The following is a 25,426-nucleotide window of genomic DNA, read 5'->3' as shown; positions in this document are numbered from 1 at the left end:
TTTTTAAATATAGTCCTCATTTTATTAACAGAGGCCAAATAAAACTCATCACATTTTATTTACAAAGGGAGGCAATAAATATCTTAATAATAGTCATAAAATTATTTTTTGCTTACATTTGTTTAAAAAAAACATAAATGTGTCATGTTGTTAGTAGCAACTCATACAAAAACCTGCCAGCAGACAGGTAAATACATACTACTGGTGAAAAGAGGCTGGAGATTTTGTCAGTGAGAAGCAAAGACTTTTCCTTTTAGGATTCAGATACGAACTCTGCGTTACCTCAAATGTTCCCTGAATCCTGTCATCTGGGTTTTTGAGTAGTTTTAATAGTCAAATATGGATTGATGAAGTAATAACGGTGGACGATGTACAGTATTCTTGTCCATGGATGACAAAAAAAAGCACGCCTTCCACCAAAAAGCATCTTCCAGTGAGAATGAAAGGAGCAAAGAGCTCCGGTCAAAAAATTTAAAATACAAAAAAAGAGTCGACTGTAATGCTCTGGAGATTAATTGAACACAGACAGTCAGAGTAGATAAAAAAAAAAAAACAATAGTACAAGGAGGTAGAGGAAGTCATCACCAGCCCCAAAAGGTTTGCAAGCTCTCACTTGAAGATTCAAGGTGTCTGTATCTGAGGAAGAGCTGATAGAAAGGGACTCCATGCGGAGACGAAATGAATTATCTTCCTTTCCCATGTGTGATGAAGTTGGAAGACTTATGTGGAATTATGAATCACATCACAGCACTCATTTTTTGTTTGCATTGTTTTTTTTTAAGTGTTTAAACAAGACTAAAGCCATGGCTGGTGCCAGACTAGTCAAAGCATGTTGTATTTTAGCTGAATCACAGGCTGCGTGGAAATGTCATGGAAATCCCGCTCAGGACTCAGAGGTTTCGGGACATTCCAGGAGCCCCGAGTGAAACTGAGGGGTGAGAAACATGGAAAGAAATAGGAAGAGAAAGAGAGACCTGTAAAATATTGCACTCAAAGCTACACAGTTATCCCGGCAGCACAGTGTCACCTGCCACCTCTCTCCGTTTCATCTCCATGGTGTCTAATTCCAGTGGAAAGTATGGGATCCACGTTGTCAGGGGCAACACAAACAAAAACCGACAGGTATTCCAATAAATCTCTAGTTGGCTGATTTTTATAACATTGCGTCAGCTCCTGCTTCAGCTCCCATTGTCAAAAAGAAAGTACGCCTTCAGCTTGCAGTTCAAACGTAGCCGAGGACAGCAGCGACAGGAGTTCTCTCAGAGATCCTTTAGTGTATCCAGTATAAATAACATGACAGACACATTAGCACAATGACATCAACCCAGAAGAATCCAAGAGTCAGGAAATATTCAGTCTTCCTGAAATACAAAAATAAAACATCTTTGACTTTTTTTTTTGTTCTTTTTGTCTGTCTTTCGTTTACAGAGGGGAAGTCTTTCAGGTGATTCTTTTAAGAAGCTTGAGATTTTCAGTTACATTTTTCCCCCCATGAGGATGTCTAGTGCTGGTCCATTCGTCCCATTAGTTCCTCTTGGTGGGTTTTAATCGCCGAGCCCTTCGTGTCCTCTTAGTAACTGTGGTGAAACGGAACTCCTCCAATGGGTCCACCCTGCCCTTCGGCTGGCGCTTCATGAAGTGGACTTCCTGTTGCCTCTGCGTGGTCCGTGAGCCTTTCTTGGGCCGCCCTTTCCGGTTGAAGCCGAGGTACCATCCTGTGTACTTTGCCGACACAAGAGCTGTGTAGTTGTTTTCCAGGAATTCCTCGACAAATACGCACTCCTGCTTACTTCCATCAGGCTGGAAAAGGGAAAAAAGGATGATTTTACTCATTAACAGCGTTACCTCTTCTTTAACAAACCTTTCATTTATTTCCTTTGCAGCAGCGTATTCTACATCAAAATGGTTTGCTTTTCTTTAAGGGGGGTTATTTGTTGAGAACATTAATTTCCCCTAACTGTGTGTTTGTGCAGTTTGTTCTCAATCTGATCACACCAAAGAGGCTAATGGTTTTCTCAATATTTTGTTGTCATAAATCAACATAACCGGAAGCCTTAAGTGTCAGTTTCACTGCGTCAGTTATATGCATTGAATGGGTGGATTTCCATGTTATTGTTGTTTGTTGTGCTCTTCATAATATTTTAATAGCAGCAGAAGATCTTTATTTCACTTTCTTAAGACAAAGCTTGCTTGTTGTGCTTAGAGAAACATTCTGATGTTTTTTTGCTTCCCTGCCAAGCAGAAGAAGTTGTATTCGTATCCATGTCTGAAGCTAAAGTTTTGATTTTATTTCTTTAAAAAAGCTTTTACAAAAAGTGGATGTTGCTCACCAAGCAAAATTTTTCCAATTGGCATCGCTAGAGTTAAAACTTGATTAATCTTGATTAATACATAAAGTGTAAACCAATTTTTAAAAGCTAGATTTAAAAAAGGTTGCCAAAGGCACATAGTGACTTTTTGGGGTCTTGAGGGCCTGTTAACACTTGCATAGAGGTATCTGTCTGCGTTACTCAGCCCCCACAGAGGGGTATTTTTTCAAAGCAGATGACAGATGTGCAGTCCTCTAAGACGGTAACAGTGCATAGGTTTCAGAGATGACACTACACATCGATTGAATGCCAATTTAACACGAAAGAGGCTGAAACACCAACAATGATCAATAGCAGCTGTATTGGCCAAACTTTGTTCTTCAACACTTTTTCACTCCATCACAAAGCAGATATGTGTCCTCTTTGACACGTCTTTTTTACAGCATTGCAAAGCTAAAGAACCAACAACAGGACCAATACAACCAAGAGCAACTTATTGCTTACTATTCTGCATATTTCTGATATTGTTCCCAAGTGACAGCAAAATGTTAAAACTGTAGATGTACATTTGCAGAGCCCCAAAGACTTTCCTGACTATCCTCAGGAAGTCAGAAAAATGTCTTAACTTCTAGCATATTCAAACTTATTGTTTTCAACTGCTTGCAATCTTTATGCCGAGCCTACTAACTCCTTCCTAGCTGTATAGCTTCAAAACTGAAGGACAGGGGAACATTCAGGAGGCTATCAATTAAAAATGAACAACTGTGTTTGCCAGATTGTTGAACCATTAGCCAGTTTTTGTGTGAATCAGTCAGATATCCTGTAGGAGGGTCTCTGCTTCTCTGTAGTTTATTTCAAATTATTAAAAATGTTGATTATTATCATATCCACTAAAATATGTAAATGTTAAGTAATGAAACAGTAAAAATGGTGAAAGGATCCCTAATTTTCAGTTGTAAACATATTGTCAACAGTGGCTGTTATTGCTTACAATTAAGGCAGCTTTTGTAAAAAAAAAGAACTTCAGCTTAGTTTGAGTGATAAATCTTCACAGATACTGTTTCTTTTATTGGGGTGCGACAAAAAAATCCCTGAGACAGAACCGGAGCTGGGGTGAGAATTAAAAGAATCTGCATTTTTCCATTCCTCCACAGATCCAATATGTTTTTCAGTTATTTTAAATCAAGATGCCTTTCATTTCTCAAATGTGCAATGACTTTATTTCTATTAATGAGGTTGAAAAAATAGACAATTAAAAAATATACATATATGATTTTTTTGTTATTTAAGATAATTCAAGGGGTTTAAACAAAAATGAAAAATACCAAAATGTTGAACAAATGAAGTATGAATGCATGTTTCTAACAGATGACTGTAATGAGAGAGAGAAAACTTCTGTGAATTACAGCTGCCCCACCATACCGACAGCATGAGTTAATGTAGCTATATCACACATGTGCCTCTAAAGAACAGAATTTTTTTTTTAATATTAACTTCTGTTCCATATTGAAGCGGTTGTCTGCAGAGTCACAGGCAGTCATCCCACACTTGTGGCCACCTGGTGTGACTAAGTGATATAATTGCAATGGCATTCCTCCTAAGTGACCATTAGTCTCTCAATGCATTGTGGTGATTGCTGTCCGTAATTGACTGATCGAGTGTCAAAGGAGTAGGCAGATTACGTAATGGAAGAATGGCTGCGAGTTATCAAAGGGGTTTTGTCAGGGTGTACAAAAACAACAAGAGAAAACAGATCTGAGACTGTGGTAAACTAAGCCAGGATTAAGAGCTGGATTTAAAATATGCGTTTCGATATTAGATAGCAGTAAATAAATCTTTTATGGCCTTATTTTTAAAATAATTTTCCCAAAACATAAACTTAATGAAACTCACCCTTCCAACGATTTTGCCCTTATCGTTCATGCAGATGTAATGTCCACTCTCTTTCCCTTTTATTCGAATGTGGCTCCCAAAGGTTTCTGTCTCAACAACAAGAAGAGCTGGAACAGAAAGAAAGAGTAGACTCATTAATGTCATGTATATATGTCTTGTAGTACACAAACATGGTTTAAGAATTCACGCAAATTATCTCTCATGGTCAAGACCTTGAAATATTACGTGTCTAACAAAATAAATCCCAACTATTTAAAGTCTCCCCACTTAGAGTTTAACTTCCAAACAATGAGTCACTCACTTTAGATGCATCAATGGTTACAGAACATCAATCATAATGATTCAAAATTGCAAAACTTTACTCTCTCAGATCCCATCATCACATGTAGAATTGTTAAATAAAAACATAATCACTTTTTGATGTTGTTGAGTTTATGTGTTTAAATACGTTTTATAGCCTATCTTGTAACACAAGATTAATTATAGCTCACTGGAGGAATTTATTTTAGTTTTCTCACTTAAACATCCTTTAACCCCATGAAAATCACTGCAGTTTTCACTTAAAAAAGTAAATGTAACCATTTAGAGTAGAGGCATGGTCTAAAGTTTGCAGCAGCGAACTATTTCACTGGAGTACATAAACTGGACTCTGGCCGACGGGACCATTTTTGTTGAAGTTGTATTTTTTTTTTTAGTTGTAGTACTGTGAGACTACAGAGTTGCTTCATTTTTTGTTTTTGCGACTGGTTTGACACAACTGTTCACTGTGTCTACATTTATGAGTGTATCCTGAAAATGCATACATCATTTGTATTTCAAGAACTTTAGCTTTCTAACGGTGTATAACGTGTAGGTACATAGAAAGGGGGGCTGAGGAGAACCCCTGATTTGTCATGAAATATGCAACTTCCCGTCAGCAGGACGTCGGAATGTTAAGGGGTTAAATAGAAAAACATGCCACTGTCACTTCAAACTGACACAGCAATAATCCTCTCTAAAGATGTATCCTGGTGGCTCTTTCATTATTCTGGGCCCCTGTGCTAAACACCCCCCACTCCTGCTCCCATCCCCGATGTTAACCCCTGCGAGGTCACCTTTGTCTTTGCTCGCCCTTAGACCAGCAAAGAGATCTGCCAAACATTTGTGGAGCGGTTATGTGCCCCTCAGGATTAGGTTTCAAGTTCCCTTTAGTCTGTGCTCACTCAATCAAAAAGTTAAGATGATCCATTTGTTTAACACACAGGTCCTATTCAGTAGCGCTCAAGGGAGCAGAGGAAGAATAGTGGAAGGGGACGGGATGGGCTTGAGGGCAGTAGTAACCTCCCACCCTAAAATCAAACCTTGAGAGAAAAGTGGGAAGTAGATGACCTGTCTTAAAGGTGTGGGAGGGGAGAGTAATTCCTTCTCCTGTTCTGAGACGTCTGTTTGTACTGACTTGGTTTTATCATTGGATAGATTAGTCTGAACCCTTTTTAGAGTCACTGAGGAGGAACAAAATCCAACAAGATTGGTTTACACATAAAGTAAAGGGTGCTTTAAAAGAGATTTCTACTCCTAAAGTCAAATTTAGAAGTCATTTGACAACTCTTTGGCCTTTTCACTGTGAGCTCAGGTATGAAGCCTCAACCGGGAACATCAGATAAACGGTAGTTCCCTCCTTAATGTAAGCTGCTTTTTGTCTGTGACCCCACTTCAAACCCAACCCAACCACTGATAGTTTGGTCTTTAAAAAATAAAGAGTTTGTCACCTGAACACATAGACCAACTTAATTTGATCTTTGAGTCATGGTTCTAGCGCAATGCCCACAATGAGTGAATCTCACTGTCATCAATACCAATAGCAAGCAGCATTTAGTGAATAAAGAAGGGAAAGTGCTTGTTGTATTCAGAACGTAAGTGCTTCTTAACTATAAACTTCCCACACCACAATCTTAAAAATCCTTTTATGAAACTGTCTGAATAGTCTCCACAATCTCTTGACATCCGTTTTATGGCTGAGGTCCTCAATGCCTCCCAGAGCTTATGATAAAAAGGTTAAAAAATTATTTTATCAGAACAGCATTTAGAAGTTACACCCTTTGAGTCAGTGAGTCAGTGCAATATTTTGCATAGAGTTATGGGTGTTTTCTTAAACCAACATAAGGCTTAAGTTATGTTACCATCATTGGTAGATAAAAGGACAAAATGAGAAAAATCTGAGTGAAGTCTTAAATAACTGGATCAATACTTGGACAGAAAAGCCTACTTTCTACATTTGAAAGCAAAACTGTGAGTGATTAACACCTTCATCTGTGCTCCTTCTGAGTTTTGTTTTCCTTTTTGTGCACTGGTGCAATCTGAATAATGTGGGCCACAGCCATATATTGACCTCAGCAAGAGGCCACCTGTCAAAAAAGCTGGAAACTCTGGCTTTAATTCCATAATGCAGCTTTTATCAGTTAAAAGGCCTTTTTATCTGCTCTCAGTGGACAACAGGCATCAGTTACAATGCACTGTTCTGGAGGAGGATTGTTCTGATCTCTTAAAAGTTCAAAAGTAATGAATATGCTACAATAATACCTAAGAAGAATTATAAAGCCCCTGACTTTAGGTGAACACATATGGAGTTTGCAGTCATAAAGCCCTTCACCAAAGCACTATATTTCTTCTGTGGTGTATTGTGAGCTTTTTGCTGTAGTAACTGAGAGTGAGCATTACTAGTGAGTGCAAAGGAGTTCACAGGTGCCAGGTACTGCAGCTGGATGGGGAGGAGGTGGTGAGGGGCAGGAGGAGGGTAGATTTGGCAAAGGCTCATGGGAAAAATTGGATCTGCTTCCACTCAAGCTCTAACAAGCAGTGAGGAAACTTCGCCTCGGCGCATCTGTGACTGAACACACTAACTCAGAGGTATTTGAGACCGGCAATTTTAGAGCCATGAGTCAGCTGTTATGAGCAAAATATCTGCAGGGAAGCACAGAACAAGCCACATCAAAGAGTGCTTTACTGACCATCAATTTACTCTTTCACCATATTTGATCTTAGATTGTAAAAAAGTCCATACACACACCGGTAGTTTTAGTCATAGTGGGTAATAGCAAATTGTTTCTGAAATTTGAGAACAAAATCTGCCAAAGGTCTTTTGGCATCTTTATTTTCAATGCTTAGCATTTTCAAGTTAGTATAAAGCAGCTATCAACGACACTAATAAGCTTAAATAAATTAAACATGTCCTAAAAATCTCCTCAGTTAAAACAGAAAAGACCAGTTTTGCAGAGTTGCAAACCAAAAAGATTTTGTTTTGGACCATATTAGATAAAGGTTCAAATTGACAGATGGATTTGTCAAGGTAAAAATAGACTTGCTCTGAATACCAAAATGTTGCATTAAAGGTCCGCTGCGAGTTCAGAAAATTGAACATCCACTCTTACACCAGCCATAGATCAGAAAACTGCCTCCAAACATTGTGTAGTAACTGCAGTGTCAAGAAAGAGTCTCTAAACACAACAAAACCTTGCTTGCTGTCTTAGTTTGATACGATACATTAGCTAAAGTGTCAGGTGAGATGCACAGAAGATCTCCCATACCATACTTGCCCCCATCATCTCCATTGGCGTTTATTTTCTTTCCCAGGATCTGGACGTGTTTTCCTGTGGTTCTACTGTAGAGCTGATAGATCCGGACCTGCTTCCGGCTCACTTCGTCTGGGTTCCTCGTGTGGTTTTCAATGTAAAACTTGAAATCAGCAGAGGTCTGCTGTGATTCCTGCACAGAAGAGTGAGACAGAAAGAAGATGAACACACAGAAAGGAGAGTCATATGGTGAGATCGTCACAGCGCAGGTGTTGACAGTACTGTGTGCTTTTGGTTTTATGGGCTCTATGTAAAAAAAAAAGTGCTTCAGGGCCTAAAAACTGAGATAACAACTTGGAAATTGTGGCTGAAGCATTTTAGTGTTTCTCACCTTGCTTTCAAGTGGCACATTTTATATGCAATGCATTTACAAGGCACTTTGTTATAAGACACGTTAATGAAGTCAGTATGAGTAAAATTCCTACAGAACAAGTGCAGAGCCTTCAGAGAAACCTTATGTTGGTTAGAATTGAGACACAGTATATTATGTGCCCCAGGCAATATTGAGAAACCTGTACTCCATTTCCACAAGCAAGCAAGCCACTAGCAATTATACACCTGAAGCATCCAGACCTGTTACACTATCATCAAACAAATATCTGCCTGCAGGCCAAATAGGATCCATAAATTAGAAAATGCAGCAGGCGGAGGACAAGACTGAGATAGAGAGAGGCACCTCAAACCACAAAGACTCTCTTGTGGGGCATTTTTCAAATCAAATTGCACAAATAAGCCTTTCAAATCTCACCAGCTTGATGTTTACGAGTCAGCCTAGACCTGAGATAAAGACAGAGGAAATAACAATTTTGACGGCATCTCAGAAAAGCAACTCTGACCCAACATGTGGAAGAGCAAGAGGAAATATATACTTTCAGAAGCCCTGGAATCTCAGTTCACGCCAAGATCCTATTTCCCCAGCTGTATGGTGTGGTAATTGCACAGTAATGGCTTTTTATGTGGCTGTTCTCAGGTGGCTAATTATATACACATTACATACCCTGATTCCTTGTTATTCCAACTTCTGCAAATTAATGACATGCAGCAAACATGATGGGAAATTGTGGCCTAAGACGAACAAATCCTTTAAATCAGAAAGAAAAGATAAGCAACCTCTGCAAATCCAAGTGCAATCCTGTTTAGACTCCTGACATGCTCCTCTGAACCAGACATGACAGAAGTTGTGCTCCAGGGATTTGGTCCACAAAGATGAGTTTACCCTCAAATGCCCAACAGGTTGTGGGTGTGCAGCTTCAGGCAACATTCCTTGGTCAATCTTTAAAATCGGAAGGACCTCTTAGTGCGTTATGGCATACTCTGCCATGTGGGGCTTGGAGAATCCACCCACTGATCTGGGACACAACTTCTGTGTCTACTGACACTTAAGAAACACACCCATAACTTAAATTTTAGGTAAATGATAATACAATAAATATATCAACAAATTTTTGACAACAGAACTGATTTCAAGGCATCACAACCTGTGGAAAATTATAAAAGGATGGTAACTTCTTTTTACAAGCCTAATGGGGTTTTATTGCAAAAATTATTTTTCACAGCTGGCCTTATTGGCCCTGTTCTGTTGCTCCTGGCCGAAGCATTCTTTCTTTTTTTTTCTAGACTACAGTTTACACAACATGACAACAAAATGAATCGGGGCCAGTATTCTCTGGAGCTCTAAAGATAACCTGAACCCTAAGCAGTTCCTCAGCCCTAAACTCAGCCTGGGCCAGGACTCAAGCTTTAAGAGTTCTAAAGTTGTTCTGTAAAACACATCAGGACTGACAATCGAATTGTGTTATAATTACATCTCTGTTACATATCTACTGAGTTCAGATTTTTTTTTCCCTCCAGCAGATACTTGTGAAAGCTTTCGTGCCTGCTGTTCTACAAATCAGCAGCAACAGCTAAACAAACTAAGTAAAAGGTGTCACTGCTGCAGGAACAATGTTATGAAAACCATGAAGAAGCAGGATTATCCCAACATACATACTAATTTCAAATGAGACATGTTTCCAACAGCAAACACCCCATGCCACACTATCTACAAATGTGTTCAAAACTGTTCATCGGCGTCATCTGCTGTCAAACAGGAACTTCAAAGCTGATGGGTAAGAAAAAATGACCACACAACAAAACATAGCCTCGTTGAGCTGCTGAGGGATTTATCCCAAATCTCCCCATCTCTAAACAAACATAAAGGTGTGTTCGGTAGACAGTTGCATTTCATCTCAAGGGAGAGGCAAGCCTAAGCACATGGCTGAGGTGAATGCTAGCGACAATAGTTTTTATCATACTGCTGTGTCTCCAAAGACTCAGCTTCAAAAACGGATATGGTTTCAACTTCAAAAGTCTGATCCCATCTTCACAGAGGAAGCTTAGTTGTTGTTTCCATCTAAGGTACACCTTGTTATCTGCTTGACACAAACAGGCAAGGTCACACACACACTCATTCACACCAATGCTGAAAGACACTGGCATGTTGGGAGCACATCAAGAGTCAGCTTCCAGCTGTGGTTTCTTCTATTGTTTTTCCTTGAGAAGCAACGACCACAGCTTGATATTTAGGAGTCATTAGCTGCATGTAGCAGCACTAAGAGGTAAATGGTCAACAACAAGATTAATGAAGGACTATTCCTGTTTTTGTAATCTGATTATTCTAACACCACTTACAGAACTGCAAAGCACATCTTTTTGTTTTCTCCCTGATCAAACTTTTATGAAGCAAAAATCAACATGCATATCACATTTTAAGACTAAGCAAAAACAAGAAATGTGTCACATTCTGCAGGAACCTTGTCCTGTTTTACATTTCAGGAGAGGACAGCTGATTCTATATCTTTCTGTGTTGGAATAACCAGAATACACACTATTTCTACTCTTAGAGGCTCTACTTTTTTGTCTATTGGACATTTCTGCATCAGGGGCTAGATCTGCTACTTTTATAATAATCCTTGCAGCACCAGAAAATGAACAAATAAATAAACAAATAAATAGATAAAGAAAAATCGATCACCAAAAAATGAATAAATAAAACAAACAAGTCACTCATGCATCGGTGGGATGTAGGAGAAATGGACAGGAGATTAAACTCAGCCTGCTTCTTTTTTAATTCTGTTTAAACATCTAAGGTCGTAAAAACACCGAGATATTAATTCAAAACAACAGTAAGTGGAGTGTTACGATAAAACACGTCACACCAATAAAGTGATGAGATAGCTTTACGAGAGAAGGAGTGTGCTGCAGCTGAATCATAGCGAGCAGAGTCAATTAGCTGAGTGGATGCCTGCAAATCATTACGGTTCAAAGTGAGACGCAACTAATAAAAACTGAGGCTACAAGCGCCAAACGAAGCATCTGTTCAAAGAGCAAGTTTCAACCCCCGGGATCTAAATATTTACAACATAATTCTGTTGTAAAATACCGAATGTGCTACTTGAATTCTAAATCAAAAACAACACATTTCGATTTAGATTTAGCAAGTTTAATTATTCGACATCATTAGTAGATACTTTTCCTGTGTTATACCACAGTCATTCTAATATGATATTTTTTCTTTGGTGTAAACTGATTATTGCCCTGTTAGAGTATTAATATTTTGTGGTATAAGGCTATTAGTATTTTGTGGTATAAGGATACTTTAAAATATCTAAAAAAAATACTTACTTTTTTTGCTGTGGCACATGGGGGGAATTTTAAATAACATGCCGATTTAAATCAAAACCACCAATTGATTCTGATTTGCTCACGTGATTTAAACGCGCACTTTTAATGTATTTCTGTTTTACAGGGGTCGCCATGAATGCAACTTCTACCCATCATTCCATTATCATTCACCTTGAAAAGGCTGCGCATGGACATGCAAACACGTACACACAAAAAAGAAGATGATTAAAGTGTAGACATACCTGTAGCTGGAAATAGAGTACCAGAAAATGTAAACACCTAAGCAGAGAGAAGAGGAAAGAAGGGAGGAGGAGTGAATCACACAGGCAATTACATGGAAAATAAACGCTGCCTACCTGGATGACAGCAATGCATAAATATGAAGTTTTTGGCGACTTCTATTGGTAAGAATGCACGACTTTATGTGCAAAAGCAAACTGAATTTAAGAATACTTACAGGTATATGAACCTCGAAGGCAGCAGAGACATCTTGACTTTCAGAAATACAGCAGAAATACACCTGCTTCCACAGATTTAGAGCCCCAGGAAAGGTTGGCGAAAGCGCCCCCCTTTCTGTCTTTCGCTCCCTTTCGTTCCCCTGTGCGTCTTTTACGCACTCAACTCCGGCGGTGAGTAGGAGATTGAATCCCAGTATAACGATAGATGACGGGAGAACAGCAGCAGAGTTACGGAGTGCAACATTGGTCGCTTCCTTGTTGACTGAACTATCCAGGAGACTTTGCTCAGCTCAGTCCAGTCTCCTCTGCTCCTCGAAATAGCAAAACTTCTCCGTAAATCGCCACCAAGCGTGAAAAGAAATCACTTTGCGGACTTATAAAAAAACATCGTCCTTTCTTAAAAATATCCTTTGAGTTTTGCACACTTGATAGCTAAATAGCCCCCAGAGACGCGCTTCTGCTCCTCCAGAGATCAGAGGCTCCTCTACTCCGTCCGTACCTGTGCTGGATTTCTACACCTTGCAAAGGTCATTTTATTCTACCAAGTGCAGAGGTGGAAATATTTTTTAAAAAGTGGTTAATAAAACTACCGTCCACAAAAAAAACAAGTCGGTCAAACAAATGTATCCAAGCATAAGCTGTGTTGTTTTTTCTTTCTTTCTTTTTTAAAAAGTAGTATGGAAATCGCATAGGTAGCAACAGCAGCAGTTCCCTGGAGAGGTTCGGGGGCTGATGATGGCGCAGCACTGCCTGTCAGTGGTATTTGTGAGTCTGCGGCTTGAGATTTGGGCACAGAGAGGCTTTTTTGTTGTTGGTGGGTGGAAACATGTCAGCGGTTTGCACCTGATAGGGTAATCGTGGAGAGACCATCAGCTTAGAGAGTTTTTTTCCTCCTGGTGGGCAAATCGCTGCGCAAAGAACTTGAACAAGGAGATTAAGTACTTGTTGGTTTGGTCTATTTTTTTAAAAGAGACTTTTCCTTTTCTTTTTAACTCAAAGTTCAGGAAAGGATTTATTGGTATCCAAGACTCATAATCTGACAATCCAATTTGTATGTGATGTGTTTCCTGGAGCCAATATCACTTTTTAAACGTATCTATTACGCAAACATGTAGTTTGTGCATCAACCACTTTAGTTCTTCGTCGTAAATTTAGCAATATAATTATCCCTATTGTTATTTTTCCAATAAATACTTTAATTAGAAGGTTACATCGTTACCATAAGTGAAAAAGAATCAACGTCGGTGTGTCGTTTCAGTCACAGAAACTGCCGCTCTCACTGTAATTTGTGCGCTTAAAACAGCTGCTGGTTTGTGGATTGGCCTCCCTCTCCCAGACAGCATTCAAATGCAGGTTGTTGTCCTAGATTTTTTTCAATAATGTGCCATAACTTATCCTGCATTTAAATGAAAGGGAGGTGCGAATGTGTTTACGAGTACATCACAGAGTTGGCTCTGATGCCATTAAAAAAAGGAGAGAGAAAACCTTTGTGGTTCGGTTTTATTGTCCCATTAAAACTGGATCTTCGGGATTCCTTCTCCATTGATATTCAAAATTATTCTAAATGATTACATACATAACTTCCCATGCTGGGGATTTCAAAGGGTCTCCTGCTGGTTGTTTAGTGGGAAATGAAGAGGAGTGTTGAACTAAGAGTTCCAGCTGCAAATCAACATGAGGGAAGAGGCAAAAAAGCAAAATAAATCAGGATATTCCAGGGAAATGTTGATAAATGGCTTTAAAGTATAGATTTATTATAACAACATGTCTGTTAACATTAAGTTATATCATATAGTTTATCTTTTCTGCAAGCATGTATGTATACACTGGCTTTAATTGGGTTAATGCAGTGATTCATGGTGTAACAGGAACCCTCGATTCTCTCAACCACAGGGCAGATTCATAATTCCTGTAACACAACTGATGTAAAATGTCATATAAAACATGACTAATATAGCCTTTGCGTGCCCCGGGGAGGGAAATCACAAAAAAAATGAAGCAAATAGTAATTTTCTAGAAAGATAATGTAATGATGTCTGTACAAATACGAGGCTTTGGATCTGTTTGATCATTACATGTCCTGCTTCTCACCACTGACAAACATTCATGTGAAAGTCAAATGTAAAGGCAACTGACAGTTGATGTAAAGAAAGGATGATAAAAAGTAGTTACCGTAAAGTAGGCATCATTGCAGTCCTAGTTGTCACATTATTTGTGACAAACTTCTTGGAACATTGATGGTAAATCCACAGCTGAGGAAGAAAACAGAACAGGTTTAGATGTGGTGATGTGTGAGTCACAGCAAGGAGGAAACATATCTCTGTTCGTGACAAAAGGGAAAGAGTCCTCTTCTTTAAAGTGGCTTCTTTCATTTTATGAGTTTTGGAATAATTGTGGCTACAAGCCAAGTTTTGGAGGGTTCTGGCTGCACTTGTCTGGACTAATAGTTACTTTGACAGCTGACCAATCAGGATTCAGAGAGGCAGATCTACTCTGTAAACTAACATAACTTACAAATAAACTCAAAGGGGACTAAAACTAAAATTTGTCTGAAAACAAGAGAATATATAATAAGTTCACAGATCAAATCAAAGACTTTACAGGTTTTGTGCTGCCCTCTTTAAAGACACACATAGCTCTTTTTGTCTGAGCAATTGATGCTATACTATTTACGCTATACTGTGGCAAAATATAAGTATAGAGTTCAAATAGATAGTCAGCAGGAAATGCCAGATACTCGAAGCGTTGAAAATGTCTTCATCTAACCTTTCAAACAGTTTGATTTCAGTCTTACTAACATACCAGTAAACTGAGTTTTATTCAAAATGGTTGTCATTACATTCTGTTGGTTATCGAGAATAAGTGGGAGACTTTCTGCTGCTAAATTTGTAAAATGTAATTTATCATTGCTCTAAGCAGCACATAAAAAATATGTCCAGTTCCACTGTATCAGTGTAAAAACCCTGAATCCCGATCAAGTGAAACTGAAGCAATCTGCATGAAAAGATATCACCAGAAATTAAGCAGTGTGTCTTATTTGGGTGAACTGACCCTTTAAAATGAAGGATGAGCCACATTTGTTTTAACTCTGCCAGCCAAGAGAGTCGCTGCACGTACAAATTGCATGCTGACACTGTTTGAAAAAAAAGAAAAAACAGAAGAGGACGACGAAGAAGAAACCTGATAAATTAGTGAGAATCAATCAAATGCTGGGTGCCACTGTAGAAGCATAACAAGAAAGGGCTTTGTGAATGAGGGGAGCTGTTTCAGTCCAGTTCCTGAGGCTTGGAGAAGGGGTTGAGAGGGAGGGGGGGCAGTCTCTCAAGTTGGGATAAGGTTACCCACACAGATTAGCTGACAAGAGTGAGGGAGTGACAAAAACAAGCAAGGAAGTTAAAGGTCTTAGTTTACCTGGCTTACTTTGCTTGGCAGCCAATGAAAGTGGCTCTAAACCACAGATTCAAACGGTGCCTCAAATGATCCCCTGACGCCACATTTGCCAATTCTTTTTCAAATTTCACAAAATGAAAATTTAAATCAGGAGCTGCAATGTGGTGAATGATGTTACTCCCAGAATCCTTTCAAGCCTTTGAATTTGAACCGCTTCCGTGCAGTTATGCGTGTCTGTCTTCAGCGACGGGACTGTGGGAATGTCACCGAGGATATCTCATTGAAGCTAAAGGAGGAGGCATCTGAGGGCGGGCGAGCGCTCAGCAGTTCAAAGGACCCTAGCAGGCATTTAAGGCTTGACAAAAGAACTTGGCAGATCAGTAAGTGAAGCCCAATGTACTACATTAGTGTCAGGACCCCCTCCGCGTCCCTCCCACTTTGCACTTTCATCTCTGACACGGACATATTGACTTAAAGGGAAGGAGGGGTGCCAGGGCCGCAAAGGAGGGGTTGGTAGCTGTGGTGTGTGTTGGGGGGATGCATGTGTCCCATTCAATTGCCAAGGTGAGGCGATTGATGCAGAGGGGTGACCACTGACTCATATAAGCCACCCAGAAGCCTTTTTTAAACTAGAAGTCACAGGCCGACAAGCATGTGAGACCTAAATGGGACGACCCTCTTCCTCTCATCTCCCTAAAACTCAGCGTCACCCCATTAATATGTGCTGACCCTACCCCCGCCGCTTCAAACACATACACACACATCCGTTTTCACACTGCTGATCATGCCCCTCTGCTAGCTACCCAAAGTACAATAGCTAACATGGGTTTGGGTCGTAATGGGGTCGCGACACCTTGACTTTGTGGAGGGTGATGGAGAAAGGAGCCAGAAGAGGGAGGGAGCAGTGAGCCAGCTACCTCAGAGACCTTTCAAGTATCACCTGAAGGAGAGGGAGAAGAGAGAAGCAGGAAGTGTTTTAGCAATTTGTCTCCCGTCACACGTTGTTTGCACGGAGTCATTAAGAGACATTTAGGCTTTGCCTTGAAGGGAGGAGGCCACAGAATCTCAGTGCAGGCCATGGGAGTCAAGGGTGAAAATTAAAGCATTTCTCCCCAGCCAATCCTCTCTTAGCACCACAGTACATGTCAAACATATAAATGTTTTCATTAGGTGTAGTTGCCTGTTTGACAATAATGATGATCTGCTCTATCTCAGTCCAACAAGAAGTCTAAAATTTTCCAAAAACATAAACAAAACTTTAGGCTCCCTTGCGGCTAGTTGCTAACATATGCAATAACTTTGTGTGACTAAATGCATTCTGAAGAGCTCACTAAACTATTCATGCTTGGATGAATGCCTTGGCCGTTGCGATGTAGAGAAAAAGTGCCAAATTGTGTCACAATGCTACAGTTGAATAACAATCGGCCAGCAGACCTCATGTTTTCAAAGTTTTTGGCCTAGGTTTGACAGATGAATGTCAACTCCCTTGGACAAGCAGAGGTAATCGAAAAAGTCTTGTTTCTGTTCACAGACTTACTGAGTGCTTTAATGACATAATAAGCCCTCAGAACTGGGTGGATTAGTGGCGAAAGTCTGGGAAGTAAAATGATGTAAGTGTGTTTTTGTCAGCTCTTCCTTTTTTTTTTCCTCCTTGAATAGGAATGACCCAATAATTGTTTTCTTGGATGGCCACGATTACCAAATTAGGCCGCTGGTTATTTGTAATGTGGCATGAAATTGCTTTGAGACTCAGAAATTGGCCAAAATGTTTGACTCATTCACACAAAATGTGTAATTATTCGATAGTTATTAAAAACACTTAGCTTCCCTGCTGTGTTTAAACATATCCTGACCATTTGATGGATGGTAGTTTATACATGCTGTTAATGAGACAAAGACACATAGTAAATAAAAAATGTAGCTTTAAAACAGCTTCGAAAAGGTGATACTTCAGAACCAAAAGTATTTTGAAGCCCACCAGGAGTGTGACCTGAACTCACCCACAGAATTTGATTAGGTCTTTGATTTTAAGTCATTACCTCCACATTAAGGGTGAGAAGTACTAAGTGAGTGTTCAAAGCCGAAACCTGTCAGCCTAGCATTTATCTGATTACTGTGCTGTCTGGGAAGCACCTCCTCAGGTGCAACTGGTCTGCTGTGGCCTTGTTGGGTCACATCCAGGAGCTTTTAAGTAATAATTATGATATAATTAATATCCAATACTAACAATCGATTTTTTTTCAAATTGAGACATAATTTTGGGGATACTACCTGAGGAATGACAAGAGGAGAAGAGCAAATTTCACAATCTACCCCAACCACCTACTTACAACTTGTCTGTCAGATGATGGAGCACCTCCCACATCAGGGAATGTAATCCTGGTAGCTCAGTGTGTTACAAGGTAAAAAGCTTCCTTTTAAAACGTATGAAAAACTATTGCAATTACTTGGTGATTTTAATCTCACAGTCCCATTTTCTCTTTTTTAGATGAAAACAGAATGCAGCATTTACATATTTATAACAGATGCAACGTTTACATACATTTCCTTTAGTGCAGTGTTTGGATTTTTAATATGATGACATAGTTAGAAGTTGACTAGAAGTTTATAAAGACCAGGTTAAAGACAATAACTTTAAGCTGTCAAATGCATTTCATTTTCCAGGTTTCAATCCATTTCAGAGGCAGAGAAAGAAACTGCTGCATGAGGTGTGAATGGGTTAAGATAGTTTCCAACTAGATCTCATGTTTCATCACTTCTTTTCCAGAGTGCAGAAACCTGAAAATGCTGCTTGATTAATAGGACTTCACATTTAATGACTCATGTGTCTCACTTATGTAGAACATTCCTTTAGATTAGTGCTTATAGTAGAATCAGTCTTAAATACGGAGCTTAAAACTCAACCGAAAGTCACTAATGAACATTAAATATGAGCGAAAATTGGGACTTTAATCTGAACCTAGTTTCAGCCTTGCAGCTTTGGAGTGCAGTGATGACAAAAGCTAACAAAACTGTTAGTGGTACGTTGGCTTTAAAACTAAATGCCCAAGTCTGTAACAATTGAAGCTTTACGATGTGTTGCACTGAAGTGCAGCTGCTGCCTACTAGCCCTCTATTCCCAGTCACGAAAGAACCCTCAGCATTTGGAGTGCAGTCTTTCCTTGAGCTGCCTCTGCCCTGGTAAGCTAGCCTGAACCTGCAGTTCCACTCATCCTAATCGCTGAGCCCAATCCATTCCCCTGTCTAGCACCTCTTCAGAGGCCGCTCGCCCCTTTGTTCTGACAATACACAAACGACCATTCAAATGGAGGGACTCTGTAATCAGTGAAATACTAGCCTCTGGGCTTTGTAGAATAGAAAAAAGGGAGGGAAAGAGAGAGCCACATAGAAAGAGAGGAATGGAGAAAATCCATCCATGACCAATCAACTCTAACTACCTGTCTGGCTTTTTAGCTGCAGATGTTATTTGGAAAAAGAGGAAAAAATGTGCCCGTTCCAGATGTAAGATGTACAAAGGGAAGGCAGGCTGGTACCTCCACCCACAGAGAAAAGGGCTGGACCCTTCCACACCCATCCATCTTTGATATGGCTGATGTTGTTTTTGCCCTTGCCCACGCTGTTTCCTTCAAACAAATATGTGATGCATTACGTCACCTTACACTGAAATCAAAGTGTGATTGACTGTCAAAGTAGGATAGAGTCATACTAAATCATTCAGTACTGATGTTTCTGGGTCATTTGTATAGGTAAAAGAAGGCTATAAATATTAACATGGTTTTATGATTTGTCTTTGGAGAGTACAGGAAAGCCCAGAGAACATGCTTCCTGATTGGCCCAGCAGTCATATGACAAACAATATGCTTACCTCTAAAAGTTATTGAATGAGAATACATTTGTATTTTGCAATTGTAGCTCTGAAAAATACAGAGACCGTTTACTTTAGTCCATAGAGAAATGTATAAAACAACATTTTTACCTTCCATATTTTACTACAACACTCCTCCCATTTTCCACAAAGAAATCAGTTTGCTATAATTCGATGTTGATCTATTTAAGAGGAAAAAAGAAAATGTTCAATAAACATGCAACTAGTGATTAATCTTTTGTTGTAGTTGTAAGACATGTACACAAGATATCTATCACTGAGCTAGCCGGACTGTCAGGTATGTTGTTTCAGGTGCAGTTGACAGTTTCTTAAAAATTATTATTATGTTTGCAATATGTTTAATAATTTTGTAAAACTGATAAATATCTAAATGGAGTTTTAAAAAAAGGAAACAAGCTCAAATAAAATCAGTTAAACTAGTAGATTAGCTCATTTCTAGGTGCAGCGTTGAAGATCTTCTGTAATTTCCCAGCTTGGGATCAATAAATTATATCTAATTATCTATCTAGAAATTTATGAGCTTAATGTCCCAAATTTTTTTTAAATTTATCTTTGCAAAATAATAATTAATCCTTCCTCTCTTTGTGTTTTACATGTTTTATTGTAATTGTTTATAGTGCATAAAGGACCAATGGTTAAATTAATGCTTTAGGTTTGGAAAGTGTTTTCTCCTAAAGTGATGGATCATTTTAATGTTTCCCTTGTTACTGATCATATTAGACATTTTATGTTCATTCTAAAGACATTTTTTAAACAAAGTATTTCAAGTCAAAGCAATGTTTTGTCTTTTTATTCTTCAATTTAATTGTTGTGATGTTTGAATATACACTCACCGTCTTTTAATCTGCATCCCACAGGTGATCGGAGTGCTAAAGAGCGACTGCACTCAGAGAAAGCGAAGATAACCAATCAGTATATCCGTCAGACGTTGCTGTAACACAGTAAGACCTGAGGTGCAATCCAAACACACACAGGTCTGTTCATACTGACTGTCAGATAAAGGCTAGGAGTTTAATAGAAAATGAAAGCCTTCACCTTGTTAGAGCCATTCAGAGAACATGTTGAGGTGTGCAACAACCTCAGAGAGCTCGGGGGCTGAAGTCATTACAGATATAGTTTTTTTGAAGTTTAGGGACTGACAAATTACCTTGTTGAACCACAATATTCTGAGTGAGGCATGTCAGTAAAATATCTGATGAAAATGCTACCTGAGGCTGATGTTGGACTGATCTCAGGAAAGATAAGTGAGATTAGTTAATGTAAGTTCAGATATCATGTTATTAAATGTAAATGTTTACAGCACATTACCTGACTCCAGTTTAGATTTACAAAGTTGGTCTTAATATGTAACTCACACAGTTAGACATATGGTAGATTATCCATTAACTATATTAAAAGTCATGATCAATTATTTAATTCAAATACAACTCAAGCCTTACTCACACCAGTTCCTCTGATTCTTAACATTGTTTCTGTTTTATTACTACAGGGGTGACAGATCTGACATCATGTGTACACAGTCTTACTGTCACAACTGACCAACCTAACCTCTCTGGGGATGCAGCTGAAGACTTTATGAAGAACTTACAACAGCTGGCCGAGTCCAGTCACACACCAGGGACAAGAGCTGAACCAGGATCTCGTGACATCTATTTCTCACATTAGCCTTGCTCATCATCAGAAAAGCAACTTACCATGACCTACGATCCCTTTTAAACAGCCGCAAACCAAAATCACCAACTGCACCTTCTGCACCCGGGAGAGCCTGCAGCCTGAGCAGGTACTCGTCCTACATCTGCCTCCAGGTCAGAGCTGACCTCTGATTCTCTGAGTTTGGTTTTACTTTAGATCCGACTCGTGTTTGGTCCATTTTGGTAAATTTGCCAAAATCTGTTCTCAAAGTCACCGAAGTCATTTTGAAATAAAACTAATCTCAGAATAGAGACCTGTGGCACTCCACAAGCAAAAATCATCTTGGATTAAAAACGTTCAAAAGAGACTGACTGAGACAGAGAGATTACTCAAACTCAATCCCAAACATAGCCGTTCAGTGCTTTTCATCCCGTCAGACTGATGAATCTGCTTCGCCTCTACGCTGTTTATGCCTGCCTTAATCTAAAGCTACTTAGAGCAGGGGACTAAATGCAGTTTCTAATACACAAAAACTATGTAATGGCATTCTTCAAATAGCTGCAAACATGACCAGAAGTACTGGAAGTGTTAAGTATTAAGGACAAGCTGGAGGCAAGAGCAAGAACAATTTCCTTAAGGATATAAGAGGGAATTTCAGAGACTGGAAAGAGATTCTGTAGGTAACCAAGAGTTCTTGTCGCGTGTTGAATCTTACTTGCCGTTGTATTACTGAACTCTCTTGAGTCAGATTAGATTTCAGACTCTTGCTTGAAAGCAGAAATTTGTTTTGATAAATATTTTCATAAAAAACAGCTTGTGGTTTTCTACTGGATACAGGCTGTTTTTACAAGTTAGTTAATATTAATATTAACTTTAGTTTCTGAGCTACTATCTTAAGATGATCTTAAGATAATAATAAAGATAAGCTATTATCTTAAGATAATAGCTCAGAAACTAAAGCGGTTCTTGTATCATGAGTGAAAACTACAAGAATTTATGATCCTGGAGTCAAGTGTATATGTTACTGATACATGCTCACATGAATTTGAGACACACAGATGAAGTTTGTCAGACTGGGTGATTTGTCAAGATGCATACATTGCAACAGCACTCATTTTTTTCCAATCTGCACTTAACCAAAATGGAATTCACTTCTGCTCAGATATCACCAGTCAAAACATCTTATGCTCATGTGATGAGTTTTGCATTGAGGTGACATGTCCAGACTTTAAAAAGGAAAACATAACGTTGACTCATATAGAAATTTACACATCTCTGGAAGAATTTATGATTAGTTTCTGCCAAACCTTACCTGTATGTTGGTACTTTGATAGTTTTCTTTTTTCTTTTGCAGAACAGCAATGATTCAGAACTGTTTCATAAAGACTGGAATGGTTTTAAATGTTATATATATTTGTAGTACACATGCATGTTTGTTGTCTGATCCTAAATTGTGCTACATGTCAAAATAAGAAAGTAAATTACAGTGAGATTTTATGAAATCATCATGCAAGTATAATCTTGGCTATAAAGCTGTAGCACAACATGTAGCTGGCTTCCCTTTCACAATGCCCAAGCCCTCAAATTCCTCCAGATCTGAGCTCAGTAGCACTCAGACACCTCTCCACTGCATTAGGGAGAAAAAAGCTCTGAGTTTGTGGGCAGAGGAATGCAGCTCACATCTTTGCCATAGCAGCCGTAGAGGTAATGCACTCGCGTGTTGGCGCTTGTCGAAGTGAGCGCACCTCCCTCTTCTGTATTAATAACCGCATGTCCTGTCGCTGTATCAACTGGGATGGGTTTTACCGGGTCTGGCTTTGCTTACGGGAAGATAGATGATGAACTCCCCCACCTCTTCCTCTAATTAACACAATTACTTCCCCCAATGTCTGTTTTGCTGAAGTATTTCTGATCTCTCAACAACCATCCTCACACAACCCCCACCATGTCATTGCCCACTGGCCACCAGTGCCAACTGCAGACTGCAACAAAAAATTGGAATATGGCATAAAGAGAATGTGTACAAAGAAAGCATTTTTGACTGACAACATAGATGTTTTGAGCAAAGCAGAATTAGATAAAAATAGTACTGTCTAGGTCTCAGAGTATTCAGCGATAATGCCAAAGAGTTCACAAATCCTGACAGGAAAAGAGCTGACTGCTTGTCTTTCTTCTTCTTCTTTTTAGGCAAAAAAATGTTTATACAAGCGCATCATCCTTGACAATTGACTTATACATAGCAGGAATTGTTATTAAGATACACTCAACTGTCAAAATCGTGCTGTGAAAGAGAAAATCACTGGTGATGACAATGATGGCTTCCTTTCTGCCTAATATAAACATACCAGCATGATCACTTTTTCCCCTGAGGGCAAAGCCATTGTTCCAGTTTGAAAGCTCTTTGTGGATGCTTGAAATGTTCCCTTGATATTTTTTCTCTCCGCTCGTTTATTTGCTTGTATCCAGGTGATGTGCCAACCTGTCACATCAAGCTCAGATGGACTTATTTCCTCAGAGCAAAGGTCAAAACAATCGTCACAGGACGAATGGGAGTGGGCCTGTAAGGGGGGATGATAGACCACACCACGGTAGTTTTAGCTTGACGTGTGAAGTACAAACTACCTGCAGGAAACAGATGTGACAGATGTTGACCTCTTAGCAGAAATATTTTGAGAGATCTGTAATTTACATGTGAAACACAAAATCTTTAATAAACTAAATCACAAGATGTGGACAGAAAGTAACCAAATTATTTTGAATGAGATTTTGTTTTATAAGTGGCAGAACTGACCTTCATAAAAAAAAATAAAAAATGAAGGAAGGAATCTGGTCCCAGCCACCAGGGGCCGCCAAAGTGCACACGCAAAGGTGTAGCTACATTTTGAAAACATTTTTTTTTTCAACACATCTGCATGTCCCATTTTTGAAAAACAAATCTAGAGTTGCTTTCTAATCTTGAGTCTCCTTATAATAAGAGCACTTCTTTCCACATCACAGTTTGTGTGTCTAAACTACAGAGTTATTATATAGTATTTGAAAATATTGACGTTTGTTTTCATGGAGTAAGATTGTCTTTATTTTTTTATTTCCACACTAGACATAGAGCTGTCTACATCCCTTTGGGTCATAAGAAAAAAAGAGGGCGGAAATGTACATGCCTGCAGAGACATGACCTTACATTTCTTTCCACTAGAGATGGAGTATGAAAATCTTGTCCTCCATTAGACGTCCTTCAGTTAAACCCTTCAGAGACTTAATGTTGGCATTTAGTCTAAAAAAATGCAAGTATACTTTAAAGGGACACCTCTTAAAATGACGCTACAGTAAGAGCTGCTGAATGTACCATCTCTACTTTTGGAGCTGTAGAGGAGCAGGGTTTGTGAGTAGAGTGATATAGTCAGTCTGACAGTGGTGTTAACATTCCCTGAGGGCAGTTTAAAGAACAGTGTAGAATGAGGTTGCATAATCTGTGCCTGAGATTTGTGGAAAAGACAGCCTGGTTGGAGAGAGATATTCTGACACTTCCAAGATGTCTGGAGAAATCCATGTGGAGTAACACTTTTGGCAGCAACACAGATGATTGTATCAAATGGAAATTTGTAGCTTAATTGATACTAGTTTCTACAAGTCGGATCAACAAAGAAAGTGATGAGATGCTGACAGCATAAAAAAAAAGATACGTAAAAAAACAAAGTACACTTTGTTTCAACTCTCAGGTTTTACATATACTTGCAGTGAGAAAGATTAATTCACAAGCGGAAAACATCCAAGACAGCTGTCAATCTCCTTAGGAGTGGACATCCCTCCCCAAGGTCAAACCGTGGAATGCTCAGAGAAACTGAGAATAACCCAAGAGCTACATCTCAAACTCTACAGGCCTCACAGTACATTTAGAAAAAAAGGAAGGATTGCAGGAGGAAGCCTCTTCTCTCTAAAAAGAACATGGCAGCACAGCTTAGGTTTACAAAGCTGCATCTGAACAAAGCACAAGACTTCTGGAACAAAATGTCCTTTGGACAGACCAGACCAAAGTCTGGGATGTTGGGTCATGTGCACAGCGGCACGTTTGGAGGAAGCCAAACACAGCATATCAGCACAAACACCTCATACCAACTGTCAAGCACGGTGGTGGAGGGCTGATGATCTGGGCTTGTTCTGCAGCCACAGGACCTGGGCACCTTGCAGTCATTGAGTCCACCATGAACTCCCCATGATACCAAAGTATTCTAGAGTCAAATGTGAGGCCATCTGTCCGACAGCTAAAGCTTGGCTGAAACTGGGTCATTCAAGACAACAATCCCATGCGCAGCAAAAAAAAAAAATCAAGATGAGCAATGGTTTTCTCAAGTAACAGACCTCAATCCAACTGAAATGTGATTCCTGTAGAAAAGCTGTGCATAAACCACAAATGAACTGAAGCAATGATGTAATGAAGAGTGGGCTAAGTTGTATGCGCTACCATGAATCAATGAACTGCTTTTTAGATTGCGTTGAATTTCATATTTCCCTGGATGCAGATTTTCAAGTTGAGCATTTTCTGTTTTATACATTTTTGGTTAGACTCCATTTTAAACCAATATAATATGA

The 25,426-nt window shown here is 39.2% G+C and overlaps 1 protein-coding gene across 2 annotated transcripts; it reads right to left on the bottom strand.

Moving 5' to 3' along the window:
• Positions 1-23,337, bottom strand: fgf24 (fibroblast growth factor 24). 2 transcript variants are annotated; one of them, XM_072395205.1, is made up of 7 exons: positions 23,185-23,337; positions 14,104-14,183; positions 11,931-13,593; positions 11,716-11,752; positions 7,766-7,943; positions 4,203-4,309; positions 1-1,800 (listed from the first exon to the last, which is right to left on the bottom strand). In XM_072395205.1, exons 3-7 carry the CDS (start codon positions 11,960-11,962, stop codon positions 1,525-1,527), a joined length of 630 nt encoding a protein of 209 aa, XP_072251306.1. In that variant the 5' UTR covers positions 11,963-13,593; positions 14,104-14,183; positions 23,185-23,337; the 3' UTR covers positions 1-1,524. The 2 variants fall into 2 exon arrangements, with proteins under 2 accessions (XP_072251306.1, XP_072251305.1); XM_072395204.1 differs by lacking the exon at positions 23,185-23,337 and having other exon boundaries at positions 14,104-14,635.
• Between the last annotated feature and the right edge of the window lie 2,089 nt (positions 23,338-25,426).

This window comes from Leuresthes tenuis, unplaced genomic scaffold (assembly GCF_036924035.1).
Source record: "Leuresthes tenuis unplaced genomic scaffold, fLeuTen1.0.hap1 SCAF_11, whole genome shotgun sequence".
Classification (NCBI taxonomy): domain Eukaryota; kingdom Metazoa; phylum Chordata; class Actinopteri; order Atheriniformes; family Atherinopsidae; genus Leuresthes; species Leuresthes tenuis.
The sequence above is the reverse complement of the archived record's forward strand: the minus strand, read 5'-3'. Positions and strand labels throughout refer to the sequence as shown.

Coding starts and splice junctions, on each gene's coding strand:
- fgf24 (XM_072395205.1), bottom strand. CDS start 11,962: ATGTCTCTGCTGCCTTCGAGGTTCATATACCT. Junction 11,753..11,930: donor CCTTCGAGGTTCATATACCT/GTAAGTATTCTT, acceptor CTCTCTGCTTAG/GTGTTTACATTTTCTGGTAC. Junction 4,310..7,765: donor AGATGATGGGGGCAAGTATG/GTATGGGAGATC, acceptor TTTCTGTTCCAG/CTCTTCTTGTTGTTGAGACA.